The 16,231-nt window shown below is 41.5% G+C and overlaps 1 protein-coding gene across 1 annotated transcript in view; it reads left to right on the top strand.

Moving 5' to 3' along the window:
- The window catches only part of LETMD1 (LETM1 domain containing 1), a 28,965-nt gene extending 13,204 nt beyond the window's left edge, over positions 1 to 15,761 (top strand). Inside the window, exons 5-9 of the mRNA XM_082246605.1 lie at positions 5,547 to 5,733; positions 8,467 to 8,568; positions 9,156 to 9,308; positions 12,791 to 12,887; positions 15,400 to 15,761. Of these exons, the coding sequence (XP_082102731.1) occupies positions 5,547 to 5,733; positions 8,467 to 8,568; positions 9,156 to 9,308; positions 12,791 to 12,887; positions 15,400 to 15,473 (613 nt within the window). The 3' untranslated portion in view covers positions 15,474 to 15,761. The remainder of the gene's footprint in view (positions 1 to 5,546; positions 5,734 to 8,466; positions 8,569 to 9,155; positions 9,309 to 12,790; positions 12,888 to 15,399) is intronic.
- Positions 15,762 to 16,231: the final 470 nt, after the last annotated feature.

Below are 16,231 nucleotides of genomic sequence, written 5' to 3' on the forward strand. Positions count from 1 at the left end.
ACTCTGCACTTCATTTATGTTAGAAGTGAAGAGACTTTATAAATAACCATTGTACGCTTGATGTGCAACATACCATTATTTTGATCATTTTTAGATATATTTTAGGGCACCTGGAGAGGAGCTCATTAGTGCTGCTAGTGTATACATAAGACCTAGTGTTCTATATATGCTCCTTTTTATATGTTCAAAAGACTCACTGTGATTCCTAGATTATGTGTTGGGGTGTTTGCTTTCCAGAATGGGGTCATTTTGTGGGCGTTTCCATTTTCCTGGTGCTCCAGGGCCTTCAAAAGTGTGATAGGTTGTCAGGAAATAATATGTGTAATTTATGCTCCTAGAACACCTGGAGGTGCTATTTGGATGTTGGGCTTCTGTATGTGGCCAGGCTGTGTAAAAGTCTCACATGTGGTATCGCCATACTCCGGAGGAGTAGCAGAATGTTTTTTGGGGTGTAGTTGCAAGTATGCATATACATTGTGTGAAAAATAAATTAGTAACATGACAATTTTGTGGGGGGAAAAAAAAATCTTCCTTTTGCAAATAATTGTGGTAATAAATTACAACTTCAAAAAACTCACCATGCCTCTTAGTAAATACCATGGAATGTCTACTTTCCAAAAAGGGGTAATTTAGGGGGTATTTTGTACTTTCTTGGCTTTTTAGTGTCTCAAGAAATGAGATAGGCCGTCAGTACATCAGGTGTGATCAATTTTCAATGATTGGCACCATAGCTTGTAGACTCTATAACCTTGACAAAGACCAAATAATATATCTGTTTTGTGTACAAAAACTCCATCGAAGCAAACCTTCCAGCTTAATTTTTAGTTCAATCTTATTTTATTGAAAGAGAAGGGTTTTACAGAGTAAGGGGAGAAGCATGGGGGTATGAAACATACAGAAAAATAAATTGTTCAGGAATGACATACAGTAAACTGTGAGTAAGTGCATACAACAATCAATAGCAATAAGTCCAAATAAGGAACATAAACCGCCAGGTCCATTAGATCCCGGCAGCAGCACAATGACAAGAAAAACAGCAACTTGGGGTAGCAGGTGTTAACATAAACAAACAAGAGAAAAGACAAGGAAAGGCCAACACAGGTAGAAACACTATCATAGCTGACGTCACTTGGGAAGATTGTGGGAAGTGTGGAAGGCATTGATCAATATCCCGGCTTCCCATTGAGAAGCGCCTAAAAACAACAAATAAGCAAAAAAGGATTGCCTTATGGTGTCAGTGGTATAGCCAGAGAGGGGAATAAAGGGAAGAGGGTGGGATAAAGCAGGAGATTGTAAAGAGGTATGCCAAGGGGGCAAAGAAGGTGGAGGAAATCAGGAGGGGCCGCCCACGTCCCACTACTGCCCCCCAGCACCAGGTAGCACAGATGTCTCGAGCCAGGACTGAAAGGAATCCGAACACCGAAACATGTCCCAGGACCTCCAAGCAGCAGAGAAGCGGTCCTCCCTGCCCCCCTCCCGCGCCAACAGGTTTTCCATGTCCCTAAGCCGGTCTAGTTCCAGAGCCCACTCAAGTTTAGAGGGTACGTGCTTGGTCCTCCAGTGTCTGGGTATCACCGTCCGAACAGCCGCCAAGAAAAACCTCAGAACGTCTCTCTTGATCGACCGGAAGGAACCGGGTAACCAAGACAACAGGGCCAGTTCCAGTGTCGCAGAAACATTGGTTGCCTGGAGCCTGCAATACAGAGCTATAATTCCAGTCCACAATTCATGGATCTGGGGACATTCCCACCAGATATGAATAAGTGTTCCCCTAGAGGACGTGCACCGCCAACATTGGTCCGACTGGAGTGGGTCAATGTAGGCAATCGAGGAAGGGCACCTGTACCATCTGCTCAAGAGTTTGAACCCCTTCTCTTGAACTTGTGTAGCAGGAGACAGCGAGTGGGTCAGCGCAAAACATTTGTGCCAGTCGGTAGATCCAGCTTCATTTTTAAAAGGAAGTTTATGGTACACAGAGGCTTACCAAGATGAAGTGGATCCAGTGGGATGCAATCTTTCCACCCCTAATGCATCCCTTACACGATTTTCCTCCTCTCCTTCTTTAAAGTGGCAGTAAACACCACTTGGTGACTTGTACCTACATGTAAGCTTATAACAAAGCTTACTGGTAGGTACAAGGAATATCTCCTAAATGTGCATAATTTAGGAGATATTCACTATTTCTGTAACTAAAGTTCTTTGTACTGCGCCTGGTAAGAAGGTGTTTTTTTTTTTTTTTTTGTTTTTTTTTTTTAACTGTCAAGCAAACTTACAAGTACTCTTTGCCAACTACAAACATTTTCCCAGAACACTTGGAAGCTAGCCTACAAAAAAATGTCACCATCTAAAATTTTGTTAAAAATTGATATTTTGGTATGATGCTTGACTCAATAAACGTTGTTTGTAAAAAAAAAAAAAAAAAAAAAATGGAGGTTTTGGTTGCACACGTTTTACGAACATATGTGTGACTGTAAAGTGAGATCTAATTCTTAAGAGTCTCCATATTGGAGCATATATAGCAATAGCTGAGATAAGGGCAGGTATGCCTGGAAGGGATCCCATTCCTCGAGGGCTGGTTCACACTGTAATTTCTGCGTTCCGGATGCATTTCCGCATGCATGTTTTTGATGCGTTCCCTTGCATTTTTCATCATATTTTTTTTGTTTTTGCCCTTTCAATTGAGGACAGTTTTTGTGTGCATTTTTTTGAGTTTTGCCACGTTCTAGATATGTTCCATACAGAAAATAAGCAGAATGTTCTACTTTTTATTGAATGCACTGCACTGGTGTAATTTAGGGCCATTGGAATCCATGTTAAGCAACGTCCATGCGTTTTTTTTTTTTTTGTTTTTTTTTTTAATCAAACGGTTCTTTTTGAACAAATAAGTGCAAACAGCAGTAACAGAGTAATACAATAATCCACAAATAATTAAACAATCGGTGAACAGTACAACTGGGCATGAGGATCAGAAAGACATATTCGCAAATACATTATGAAATGTAACCTGAGCAAGTGTCATAGGCATGGAACAACTACATAACATCGTAAGGCAAAAAGACCAACATATACATCAAATGGCAGGTAGACCAAACAACTATGTGGTGAAAGGAGATGAGGCCCCAAATTAAGTACATGTCTCCGGGGCCTGAGTCCACCTGTCCCATATCTTATCTTATTAAATTTCATGGGGCATCCACGATGTGTATACAGTAGTTTCTTGTATGGTATAGTGGCATTAACTTCCCTGAGCCAGTCATGAAAAGTAGGGGGTCTATCTCGCATCCAGCGCCTCGCTATCAGTTTCCGGGCAGAGAACAAAGTTTCATGTAAAAAAAATAGTAGTAAATGTATTCATGCTGGTATCCGGGAAAATTCCCAATAAACATGGTTTGGGGAACAGCGAGAGAGGGGAACCCATAGTGTCGTGGAGAAATTTAACTATCTGTGCCCAGTAACCCTGGACTTCCGGGCAGCTCCACAGCAAGTGATAGAAAGTTCCCCGTTCTCGTCCACACATAGGGCAGGTGTCTGAGGCGTCTCGTCTGTATTTGGCTGTCAAAAGGGGAGTAAGGTATGCACGGTGAAGGATATCTATTTGTTTAAGGCGGTCGGACAATTTAGGGGAGACCAATTTACAGGCATCCAGAGCGTCACTCCACACGTCGTCCTCCAAGTTACCCACATCCTCCTCCCACTTAGACTTAGGTGCATATGCAAGGACTGTGGAGGCTGGCTCGTGTAGCATGGTGTATAAGATCGAGATGAGGTGACTAGGGTCTGAGCAGCTAACAACTTCCAGCACAAGGACCGGGGGCAGAGCAGGCAGTGATTGAGGAAACTGTGCTCGGAATGCGTGACGTAGCTGAAGGTACAGAAAATGCATATGGCAGGGAAGATGGGATTGACTGGAGAGGGACTCATAGCTCCTAATGGTGCCGTTTGAGAGGATATGAGACAAGAAGATGATTCCATGTTGAACCCATACATGCACATCCGGGATAGTCCGGAATTCAGGGAGGGAAGCATTACACCACAAAGGGGTGTACTCATGAAGACCAGGGAGAGCCAGTTTGCTCGAGACAACGTCCCATAACCTCCGGTAGTGATACAACATCGAAGTCCGACTGTCCCTGTTATCCGCCCCCCGTATACCCGAGACAATAAGAGCTAGTGGATCTGTGAGTGCATGGGTCCGAGACGGTGCAAGGTGCGCTAGGAATCTATCCTTATTAGAGGAATTAAAATGGAAAAAGTGAGAACTGCGCTGCAATATAATATAAATTAAAATCGGGGAGAGCCATCACCCCCAGAGTGGTAGCATTCTTCAGTTTCCGCCAGGACAATTTAAGGTTTGAGAGACTCCAGTTGAAGAAAATAATGGAGTGGGAGATAGATCGGGGAATGCCACAACACATGGAGCAGTTTAGGAAGTAATACCATCTTTATCAGATTAATTTGTCCCATGACCCCCATCGGCAGTCTAGCCCATGTCTGAGTCCGTGCTTTAACCATAGTAAGGAGAGGTAGTAAGTTATCCGGGACATAATCAGTCGTCCTTGTGACTTGAACCCCCAAATATTTAATGCAATCCACTTTGCACAAGTCGAACTCAGGGCTGTCCATGCGTTTTTTGATGCAGAGTAAAGACATACTGGACTGCATCTGGTGTGAACCATCCCTAAAGTTGCAAAGATGCATTAGATACTCAGCAAGAGCGCAATGGCAGCTGAAGGTGTTCAATGTGTCCCTAGGGCAGCGGGCTACTAGCCTCTCTGACACCAAACGTAGTTGTCAAGTGTAAGAATGCAGGATACAGTTACAACAAAAGGGATTTAGCAGGATAAGAAGACTAAACCTATATCTTGTGCATGGTTCTTTGCAAATTTATATCCTTTCTATGGCTTTCTTACAAGTGCTCTATCAATACTGCTCAGCTACGCCAGAGACACTCATTCACTTTCTGAAAAACCCGTTTAAAAAGTTCTATATAAATGAAAGTACATTTATGGTGACTGTTTTCACGTTTGTTAACCAGAAAAGCTTTACCTGGGTTGCTCCTCTGATCCTTTTCTGACTTCACCCTGGTGCATAGCTATTTAGGAAGTCAAGCCTGTAGTAACAAAGAGAAACCAGGATTACAGGGATGCACAGAAAATTAATTTCTGGCAAACAAAAGTAATAGTGGGTACCTTCTAGCGCCTGATCTTAGGAATTGTACTTTTATTGAATGTAATGTGATTTTTTTTTTTTTTTTTGCTTACTTCCTCTGTCTGTGTGACCCATGTGTCATCATAAGTTGCAAGCTTTTATGTGGCTTCTGCCTTATCTTCCTGTGAATGCTACAGTGGGTGTGAGCACAGCGACTGACAGTTGTCGAACTGTGTAAATGGCAACAAAATGGTAACCAATGGGTGAAGCCCAATACCTTTTTGATGTATTGCCACTAATTTCATATTTTGCATATGAAACCTCTTTATTTTAAGTTTTTATGAAAAGTCCCATTAATCCTTATAATAAATTGAAGGCTTTCTTTCTTCTCTCTTCAGGTATTTTTTTCCTCGCCAGATGTTAATTCGGTATTTTTGGACTCCCAGACAACAACAGGAGTTTCTGGAAATTTACCATAGCATGAGAAAAGAGGTCTACGAGGATGTGCTAGAAAGTTTACAAATTGCTGCTTCTAAAGTCTCCAAGGAGCCTCTGCACAATCACATGGTCCAGTTGTTTACACAGGTATTTTTTATACCACATCACAGATGACAGTAAGCAGGTCTACATCAAGGATAGTTTGGATATGTTGATTGTACATGGCTGCCTTATATTGATTTAAAAAAAAAAAAAATCGGCATTAGAAAATGTACTTGTTAGTCTTTTCGCAAACATCTCTGCAGACATTTGTTTAAATGGCTAGTGCTGTTTACAACAAATGTTTTTTATTGCATGCTCTTTTGTAGTTCATGGGGCATCAGCAAAAGTTACTGTGTGTGTGTGTGTGTGTGTGTGTGTGTGTGTGTGTGTGTAGATAGGTAGACCAACAATAGGACTGTTTTTTTGGCTGGATCAGGCAATCCTCCTCACATGTCTGTGGTTGACCTTTTAAAGTGGTTGTAAAGCCTTATTCTATGCAATACGGGGAAACCCTTCTGTGCTGAAGCTCCCCACCAGACCCCCCCTTTTTTTTTTTTTCTTGCCTCCTGATCTGATCCAGCGATGAGCACGAGCGCAGCAGCTCCAGCTGCTGTCTCTCTCTCCGCAGCAGGAGCCATTGGCTCCCACTGCTATCCAATCAAATCTAGTGATATTTTAAACTAAAAGAGCTTCAAACAAGTCTCTACTGCTATATGTAGTGTGAAGTAATTTATTTTTTAATGCTACACAAAGACACTCAAGTAGTTTTTTAACCACTATTAAAAGGCTGCTAAGATTGTACTGCAGTAGAAAGAAAAAAACTAAGATTTTACTGCCTGTGCTGTCAACCTAAAGATGAATGTGTACACAATGCCTATAGCTACACTGCTACAGGGATAAATAAGGGCTTTTTTTTTTTTGTGTGTGTGTGCTTTTAACTGCTTGTTCTGACTCTGCATATATATGTGTGCATAACCTGGATACAGGCTTGATTTAATATATCCATTAATATTAGTATTACTGCATTTGCTAAGCAAGTTTAGGGAAAACTGTACTTTAAAGTTTTTTAAGATCACCTTTTTAGAAAAAAAAAAAAACAAGGTGAAGTAACACGCTACATCCTCCCCAACGCAACAGGATTTGAAATCCCTACTCTTCTTTCCCTTCTTTCTGTACAGTTTCTGGGACAGATCAGAACAATTGATTGTTTAGGTGCAAGGCACATGACTACTTTTACCAAGTGAAAGCGCTCTGATCTGTCCCTGAAGCCCTACAGAAAGACAGGGAAGAAGAATGGGGATTTCAAATCCTCAGACCTCTACACCGGATCAAGGAATCTGCAAGCAACACACTCCCCTATTAAGTTAGGACAGGCAAGAATTAAATTTGAAAAACCTACTAGGGAAGAACATCGGCTTTAGTAGAGTAGGATAACGCTACTAAAATTAGTTATTCTTTAAAGCTGAACTCCGGAAACATATTTTTATGTATTCTCGAGTTCTCCTGCGCACAAAATCTTATACTCGTTCCAGATATAACTCTTGCGGACACTTGAAGACCCTGCTTAAAGCAGGGCATCAAACTACCTATAGTAAAGCATGTGCTATAACGGAGACCAATCACCTGATCAGGCTTCCTTTGCACTGAGTGACCGCTCGCCTCACTGTCCCCTTGTAGATTTTTGCAGGCAGCATTGATGTCACTACACAAGTGCTGCATGCAGTAGGAGGTTCTTACTTGAAATATAAAGGCAGGCAGTTCTGCCATTGCCTGTCTTTCCTGCCTTGCTACACCCTGTTCATTGATTGGCTTTAGTAGAGCTAGCAAAATGAGCAAGCTGCTACACACATGCTGTCTAGTACAGTGCAGGAGCTTTTAATTCCACTTCACTTACGCTAATCAGTGAGGAAGCACTGAAGACCATAAACTGAGTGGCAGCTGCTACAGCTCTGCTGACTCTATCTGCATTGGTACTAGAATAGTGATAAGCAAGCTGGTACAGCTTTGCTGTCTGTCTCTGTTAAGCCTGCCATAGACAGTGCAACTTTTTTCTTTCCTGCAATGACGGGCTGCAGGAAAGAAAATCGCTCAGTCAGTGCTGATGGGAGAATCCCTTCTGTGGAGCTGTTGTATTCTCCCAGCGGTGGGGCAGGGAGCGACTCAAGATGCTGGCAATAATGGCATGACGGATCCAACAGGCTGGTTGTACCCAAGTTGGGTACAATCAGCCTGCCCATACATGGCTTGAATCTTGGCAGGGCCCTGCTGAACCCGCCAAGATTCGAACCATCTATGGCTGGCTTTAATGTACTTGAGCGGTAATAGGGGAGAGCTCGGCCTTCCTATCACCACTTATATGCAGGGCCTCTTACACCCCAGAGCCAGCCCACAAAACTTCTGAGGGCTCCTGGGAATAGCAGGATTGACAGTAGCACCGACCTGAAGTGATGTAAGGAACTCTGCAGATACCTCTTCATGGCTTCTGCTTAAAAAAAAGAAAAAAAATTAGGATTTAGGACCTTCTGTATGTGTGATTCTTATTAGTTCCTACCTAATGGGAGCTTTAAATCTAGTGTCCATTTAACAGGTACACAGATGCAAAAATACCCCAGAGTTATACTGATTGAAAGCGGATTACCTTCCAGTATGTTGTATGTAGAAGCCCACAGAGAGAACATGGATTCCATGCAAATATCACTAACACCTGGGTGAGAATTAAACTGAAGACTCTTAGCTCTGCACGACACCAGCACTAAACACTAACTAGTCATTTTATTTAGGTATTCTAAAGCAGTGTACGTTCTAGTTCCTAGCTGTGTTCAAACCTTTCTATTCCAGGTGCAGAATGGAGCTCATCCCCAGTTGACGGACATTGAAGCAATCAAAGCCGCTTTCTCAGGCCCCCCTCTTTGTATGACAGAATTGGATAATCCTCAAATGGTATTATTTGTTAAAATATTGCTGGTTTACAAGATCCTAAAAGTGATTTGAACTTTTTATGGTAGGTACATTTTGAGGCACATTAGGGCTTATTTATATTAATCTCAGGAAACGAAACTATGGCAAATGTGGAACAAAAAACATAGAATAAGACTGATTGCTAGGGGCAACCTGTAAACCATGCTTCATTATGCTATAATGTAATTTAATTTCCCAGCTTTTCACAGATACTGCAGGAAGATTCTTGTATTTACATTCTCCTGTGATGGCACACGTTTGCCATTATAAAGGTGCTGAATGCTGCAAACCTTTCAGAGGAGAACACCTATATGCCCTTACCTGTAAGCACAATGTAATGTCCCCCTTTAAAAGCGGTTAGGGTTTCATGATAGTGGGTTGGGTCTCACTAGCAGTGCTTGTCCTGTGGATCTTTCTTCATACTTCATACTTCATAAAGCATCCAGTGTAACACCTGTGCTCCTGGGAAGCCCACAAAGCCTGCTTTGTTTGTGAGGCCATGGCAGGTTTAGGAAGCAGTGTCCTATGACATGATGTGGATAACTGATACAGCCTTTTGTTTTCTGCAGAAAGCTTTAAGCCGCATTATGTTCCTGACACCACACCTCCCAGGCTTCTTCCTGAAGCGCCGGCTCAGATGGCACATTTTAGAGATTCGGCACCTGGACGCTGCGCTGCTTCAACTCGGGGTCGATGAACTTACTGATGAGGAAGTAAAAAGGGTTAGATAATCATTTTATTCATTCCATACAAGCTCTTTTAATGCTCTAAATGTAACTCAAAGTTGGTTTAAGGTCAAAAGGCAGTTCTTGCATTGTTGTAAGTGATTTTATTTTTTTATTTGCTGACATGGTATCAGTGAACACCATCCTTCCTGTGTAATGAAGTAAACCCGATTTCACTTACCCAGAGCTCCAACCCAGGGTGCTCTATTGTGCAAAAGCCAATCTCCATTCCAGAAGTTTGCCCCCCCCCCCATGCCTTTCTATTTGGTCAGTGAGATTGCCCATCGCAGTGAGGGGACAGAGGAGATCGGTCCAAAGGAAGATTTCAGGAATCTGAAGCAGGCGCTGCTTGTGGGCAGCCCCAACAACGATTGTACTGCATACAGGCTGGGGATGAGGATCAGGACAGGTGGAGTATTTGCAGTGGCAGATCAGCACTCTGAAAAGGGCACTCACCTAAAATAACTGTAGCCAGCAAGGTGTAAGAGAGAGAGGGTAAAGTGCACACACTGACCTGATAGCCTATGAGTTGGAGGTGGGTGCAGCCTTTCTTATGAACACTGTTTGCCAAGCAGAGATGGAAGCTGCAGGACGGAGACTTGTATGGGTGAAACTGACATTTGCTATTAGCTGTTATTCGGAGATGACCAGATAGAGCTCTGTACTGGGGAATATGGGGGGGAAAGTTCATGCACCAGGAGGGATTTGGAGAAGAGAGATCTTCACTGGAGGGATTAGACTGTTTCTTGTGGCACAGTAATAAAAGCATATTGTATGGGTACAAGTATTGCCACAGATGCTGTAGGCGTTTACGGCAAGTGGACTAATTTCATGTAATTATGCCCTCACATTGGTAGTGTAACTTGACCACACTGACGATTCACTACTCTCCTCCAGGGACCCAGGTCTGTAAATACTCGCACCTATTCTGTGTGCATGTGTAGATGCCTGCTTTAATATATCCCTATGGTTTGGAGCTTAAAAAAAATACTTTAAAGAGCAACTCCACTCAAAACAAAGTTCTATATTTGGAGAACATGCCAGACACTGACTTTGACAGGCCATTTTTATTTTTTTTTAAGCTGAGCTGCCATTGTCGGCTACATAACAGTTGTTTCCATAGAGATTCCAGAAGCGGTCATGTGCGCTATTGAAGCTCTGCACCTGCTAGTGGATATGAAAGATGTGCAATCCTGTCACATGTACTGTGCAAAATGCTCATTCGTGAGAACCATGACCCCCAAATTGCACTATTAAAACCAATAATAAACACATACAGTGGGTATAGAAAAGCATCACCGCCCTTTAACCACTTGCCGACTGCCGCACGACTATATACGGTGGCAGTCAGCCCCTCACAGGCAAAGTGACGTATGTGTTCCTTTGCATATTTGCACTGATTTCTAGTGGACACCTATTTATTTTTATTCTTATTCAATTTTCTATTTATTATTCTATGATATCTACTGTGGAATATCTTAGTTGTATGTAAGCACTTGGATGCACATGGCACTTTATGATTATGATTTATATATTTAACATTTGATACACGTACCTTTTTTGCGCTGTTTTTCTAGAACTTTAAAATCACACTTTGTTGCTTTGCAGCCTGAAATGAAGACACACAGTTTGTATTTATATTTGTACTAAGTAAATACAGCCAGATAAAACAAAGTAAAGCAGCGCTAAAGTGACCTAAAAGCAATGAATTCACATGAGTTGTTTATATCAAATAGTGCAATAAAATCAATATAATGTGAATAAAATCGTCCAATACAATGGTGCATCAATTATTCCAAGAAAGTTCAGTGCAATCGAAGACCAAAGAGGGGATCTCCACCACCAACACCCTCCAACACACGCCTCTTACCGGATCAGCAGGACCATAATTTTATTTTATATATATATATATATATATATATATATATATATATATATATATATATATATATATATATATATAATTTTATTGCTCTAATGCACTCAAGCAAGCACGTGAAAGACTTCTCAAAAGGCAATGAATCCTATATGGACTCGAAAACAAATGAATAAAAAAACTCCCATAGTGAAGTCCATCAAACTCAAAGTATTTATTAAAATAAATAGATGGCTACAGTTACCTTTTTATAAAGGTTAAAATCAGACACAAAAGGAAAGTTGCTCCAGCAGGCTGTTGGCTTTCAAACACCACTCGTTCGCTGCTCTCATACTTGATGACGTCACCTTGAAGCCATGCCCAACGCGTTTTGACACCAATGACGTCTACGGGGGATGGGCCAAGTGCATCTAGTTATTAGTACAACTTATAACATCCAAGTGAAAGATATAAGGCCAACATGTCAAAAGAATTTAAAAAAATTCAAAAACAGAATCGCTGAGTTGGAAAAAGGATCACTCCCTTGTGTCAGTATTTTGTTGAACCTGTTTTTGCTTTAATTAGTCTTTTATTTTTATCTGACATGTTGGTTATATCTTTCACTTGGATGTTCTAAGTTGCACTGAGTAAATAGAGATGGATAAAACAAAAACTGTGTGTCTTCATTTCAGGCGGCAAAGCAACAAAACGTGAATATTTTAAAGAGGGGCGATTCTTTTCTATACCCACTGTAGGTATTCAGATTGTCAAAGGCCAATTATCATCATTAACCTCTTACCACCCAAGCTATAGCTGTGATCGCGCTGCTCGCGGGCTCCCTGCAGTGCTCATTGACAGGGATCTGTAATCACCGTGTCCTTAGGACACAGCTGATCACAAATCAGGGTAAAAAGCCAATCCCAGCAGCTCCTTACCATGTGACCAATCACAGTGTAAACGAGGTTTGTTGGTTATCGGTAATCCTCTCCTCACGCTGACAGTGCGTGAGGAGAGGAGAGCAGATAACCGGAAAATCCATGCAGTGTCCTGATTATCATTGCAGCCCCAAGAGTGCCCGCAAATGCTGCTTGTCAGTGCCCACCAGCGATCCTCATCAGAGCACATCAGTGAAGGAGTAAAATTACTTATTTCGAAACCTTCTTTTTTTTTTTTTTTTTTTTCAAAATTTTTTCATTTAGCAAAAAATGTAAAACCCTAAAAAAAAAAAAAAAAATAAATGATAAAAATGTTGTTTGGGTACAGTGTTGCATGAGCGCGCAATTGTCATTGAAAGTGTGACAGCGCTGAAAATTGGCCTGGGCAGGAAGGGGGTGGAAGTGCCCATTAGGCAAGTGGTTAATAATGTGCTGTGGTAGTATGGATTGGTGGGGTACATTTTTTGGTTAAATGCTCAACACCAGATCTATGCATATGCTTGTTTCAGGACAATGACTGGCTTGGTAATGCAGCAAGAAAAAAAGATAACTGTCCATGAGTATGTAGTTTGAAAAAGTCAGCAATTGCAGCTCTCAGATGGGTTCCTTTTAAAAAGTGTGGTGTTCTGGGAATAAGTGTTACAGGTTATTCTGCTGCATGCGGTAATTGTGTGACTTTGCAATTGCAGGCGTGCTACCTCAGAGGGCTAAATTCCACCAATCTTGGTACAGAAGCTTGCAGAAGGTGGTTAAACTGCTGGATCCAGCTGTCTGGAAAATTGGAAGGTAAGAACCCTGTTGTATACTTACATCAACATGGCCATGAGCTTGATTTCTATAAGTTTAGGCCTTTTATTATTAATAATAATAATACAATTATTATTATTAGGCAGCTGCCATATATTTCTCTTACACATATAATGCATCCGGAAAGTATTCCCAGCGCTTCACTTTTTCCACATTTTGTTATGTTACAGCCTTATCCTTATTGCAAAATGGATTAAATTCATTATTTTCCCTAAAATTCTACAAACAATACCCCATAATGACAGTGTGAAATAAGTTTGTTTTAAAATCTTTGCAAATTTAATAAATATAAAATAACAATTAACTTATACAGAAGTATATGCAGCCTTAGCCTTGACGCTAATTTTGCTCAAAATTGAGCTTAGGTGCATCCTGTTTTCACTGATCATCATTAACCACTTGCCTACTAGGGCTATTTTTGACATTTGGTGTTTATAAGTTAAAATCAGTTGTTTTTGCTAGAAAACTACTTAGATTCCCCAAACATTATATATTTTTTTTTAGCAGAGACCCTAGAGAATAAAATGGAGATTATTGTAATATTTTTTATCACACCGTATTTGCGCAGCGGTCTTCCAAACGCAATTTTTTTGGAAAAAAATCACTTTTTTGAATTAAAAAATAAGAATCCAGTAAAGTTAGCCCAATTTTTTTCCATAATGTGAAAGATAATGTTACGCCGAGTAAATAGATACCCAACATGTCATGCTTCAAAATTGCGCACGCTCACGGAATGGCGATGAACTTTGGTACTTCAAAATCCCCATAGGCGACACTTTAAAAATTTCTACAGGTTGCCATCTTAGAGTTACAGAGGAGGTCTAGGGCTCAAATTATTGCTCTCGCTCTAACGATCGCGGCGATACCTCACATGTGTGGTTTGAACACCGTTTACATATGTGGGCGGGGTTTCCGTGTGCGTTCGCTTCTGCACGCGAGCTAACGGGGACAGGATGCTTTATTTTTTTTTTTTACTATTTATTTTATTTATTATTTTTTTATTTTTACACCGTTTTAAAAAAAAAAAAAAAAAATTGATCATTTTTATTTCTAATACAAGGAATTTAAACATTCCTTGTATTAGAAATAGGCATGACAGGACCTCTTTTTTGTGAGATCTGGGGTCAAAAAGTCCTCAGATCTCACAAGTACACTAATAAAGATGGAAAGGAAAAAAAAAAAAAATGACAAAAAAAAAAAAAAGGGACCTTTAAGCCGGTTGCTCGGCAACGATGTTTGCCGTCGCTCCGGTCCTCCAAGACAATAGAGTCGAGTGAGGGCAAGCTTGCCCTCACTCGACATCCTGTCTGTGAGGATCCGGGACCCGATCGTTTTCCCCGCTGCCGGCGGGTCCGGTAAGCGGGGAAAAGGACCGGGACGCGGCGGCAGGGGGGGGGGGGCACCACTTCCGCCATCCCGGAGGGTGATCTCGCGGCGAATCCGCCGCTGGGACCAACCTTATCGGAAAGCCCATCGCCTGCAGTTTAAAAAAATACCAGGGTTATGGCAGCTATCTGCTGCCATAACACCGGTATTTAGCTTTAAACTCAAGACGTCAATTTACTATGGGCCGGTATTGAAGTGGTTAAGATGTTTCTACAACTTGATTGGAGCCCACCTGTGGTAAATTTAGTTGATTGGACATGATTTGGAAAGGCACACATCTGTCTATATAAGGTCCCACAGTTACCAGTGCAGGTCAGAACACAAACCAAGTCATGAAGTCCAAGGAATTGTCTGTAGACCTCAGAGACAGGATTGTATGGAGGCACAGATCTGGACAAAGGTACAGAAACATTTCTTCAGCATTGAAGGTCCCAATGAGCACAGTGGCCTCCATCGTCCGTGAATGGAAGGAATTTGGAACCACCAGAACTCTTCCTAGAGCGGGCTGCCCAGCCAAATTGGGGGAGAAGGGCCTTAGTCAGGGAGGTGACCAAGGACCTGATGGTCACTCTGACAGAGCTCCAGCGTTCCTCTGTGGAGAGCTTGAACCGGGATTATTATGACTCAGTGTTTGGTCTGAGGATAAAGTATTAGCACTATAAATTTAAAATATTTAGCTTATGCAAGTAAAAAAAAAAAAAGCATGGGCCAAATGTCGGAAGACATCGGTGGGTTAAAAAAAAAATAAGGGCTGACATTTTGGCCGTGTGTATGTTAGCCGGTCGGCTTCTGCTGGATGTGCATGCTTGAAGCCAGTAGCTGACCAGTTCCTGGTCAGCACTCAGCTAATGGCTGAGAGTGCTGACTGGAGTGTTCTAGCCAGTCAACTTGGGTTGAGGCTGTTTAGGCAAAGAAGACTAGAAACAAATTCGTCCAGTAACATCAAAAATGCTGCTTGTGCCCTGAGAACTTTGCCCCTTGCAATGTTTTTGTAGGTAAAGTCTTAGAAGAAGGTAAAGTTTGCATGAGTATCAGTTTTGCTATATATTTGATGTGTCAAGTAATAATATATAGACATACTGAAGTGTGTTTTCCCTTTTTATAGTGTCTGAGGCGTCCTTATTGTTGCACAGCATGGTCCTTCTATCTACAAACTATCACCAGTTCCTGAAGGATTGATTGTGCTCCAAAACATGAACATTGATGGCCTAAATGTTTCCCTCTGCTGCAGCTTCAAAGACTGAGACACGATGACATAAAGTGTGCACTATGGAGGGGTTTCTTACTTTTTTTTGTTGGTTATTCTAGCCAGATGTTGTTGGAATACTCCAGTCAAACCTGTGCAAGTATTTGTAGGATCTCTCACTTTACCTGGCTAAGTACTTGAAAGGAGGACATGGACAAATGGGACCAAACAAATGGCGTGTCTTGGTTATAACCTATCTTCTCAACTGATCAAACCAACTTGAATTAACCATCTGTACTTTCATTATATGTTCTATTGGTTTTTAAAAATAGGTGGTGTATTGTGGTCCAAACTCCTCTGCACAAAAGTTAAAAGGGAAAAAAAAAAAAGTCTAAGGACCAGTACATTTTAGGTTATGTTGAAAGATGGCCAGTAGATGCCATTGATGGTGTACCATGGTATCTTCCATCTTTGTTTAGAGAGCACTTTTTGTTTTGTCATGCCCTATTATAGGTGGCATCGAAAACAAAACAGAAGAGCGCACAGAATTGCAAACTATTGCAGTAGCCTTTGGGCTTCTGCCGACGGTATCCGTTAAGGGGCAGGCCATAGACTATGCAGATTTCTTTCCTACAACTATGGGTTGCAGGAAAGAAATTTGCATGATTCCCCCATTAACACAGACAGTGCTAACAGGTCAATCCCTTCTGCCGAGAAATTGTCTGTTCGGCAGAAGACATTGATTATTGCT

The sequence above is a fragment of the Pelophylax lessonae genome, assembly GCF_965119305.1.
Source record: "Pelophylax lessonae genome assembly, chromosome: 2".
Lineage (NCBI taxonomy): Eukaryota > Metazoa > Chordata > Amphibia > Anura > Ranidae > Pelophylax > Pelophylax lessonae.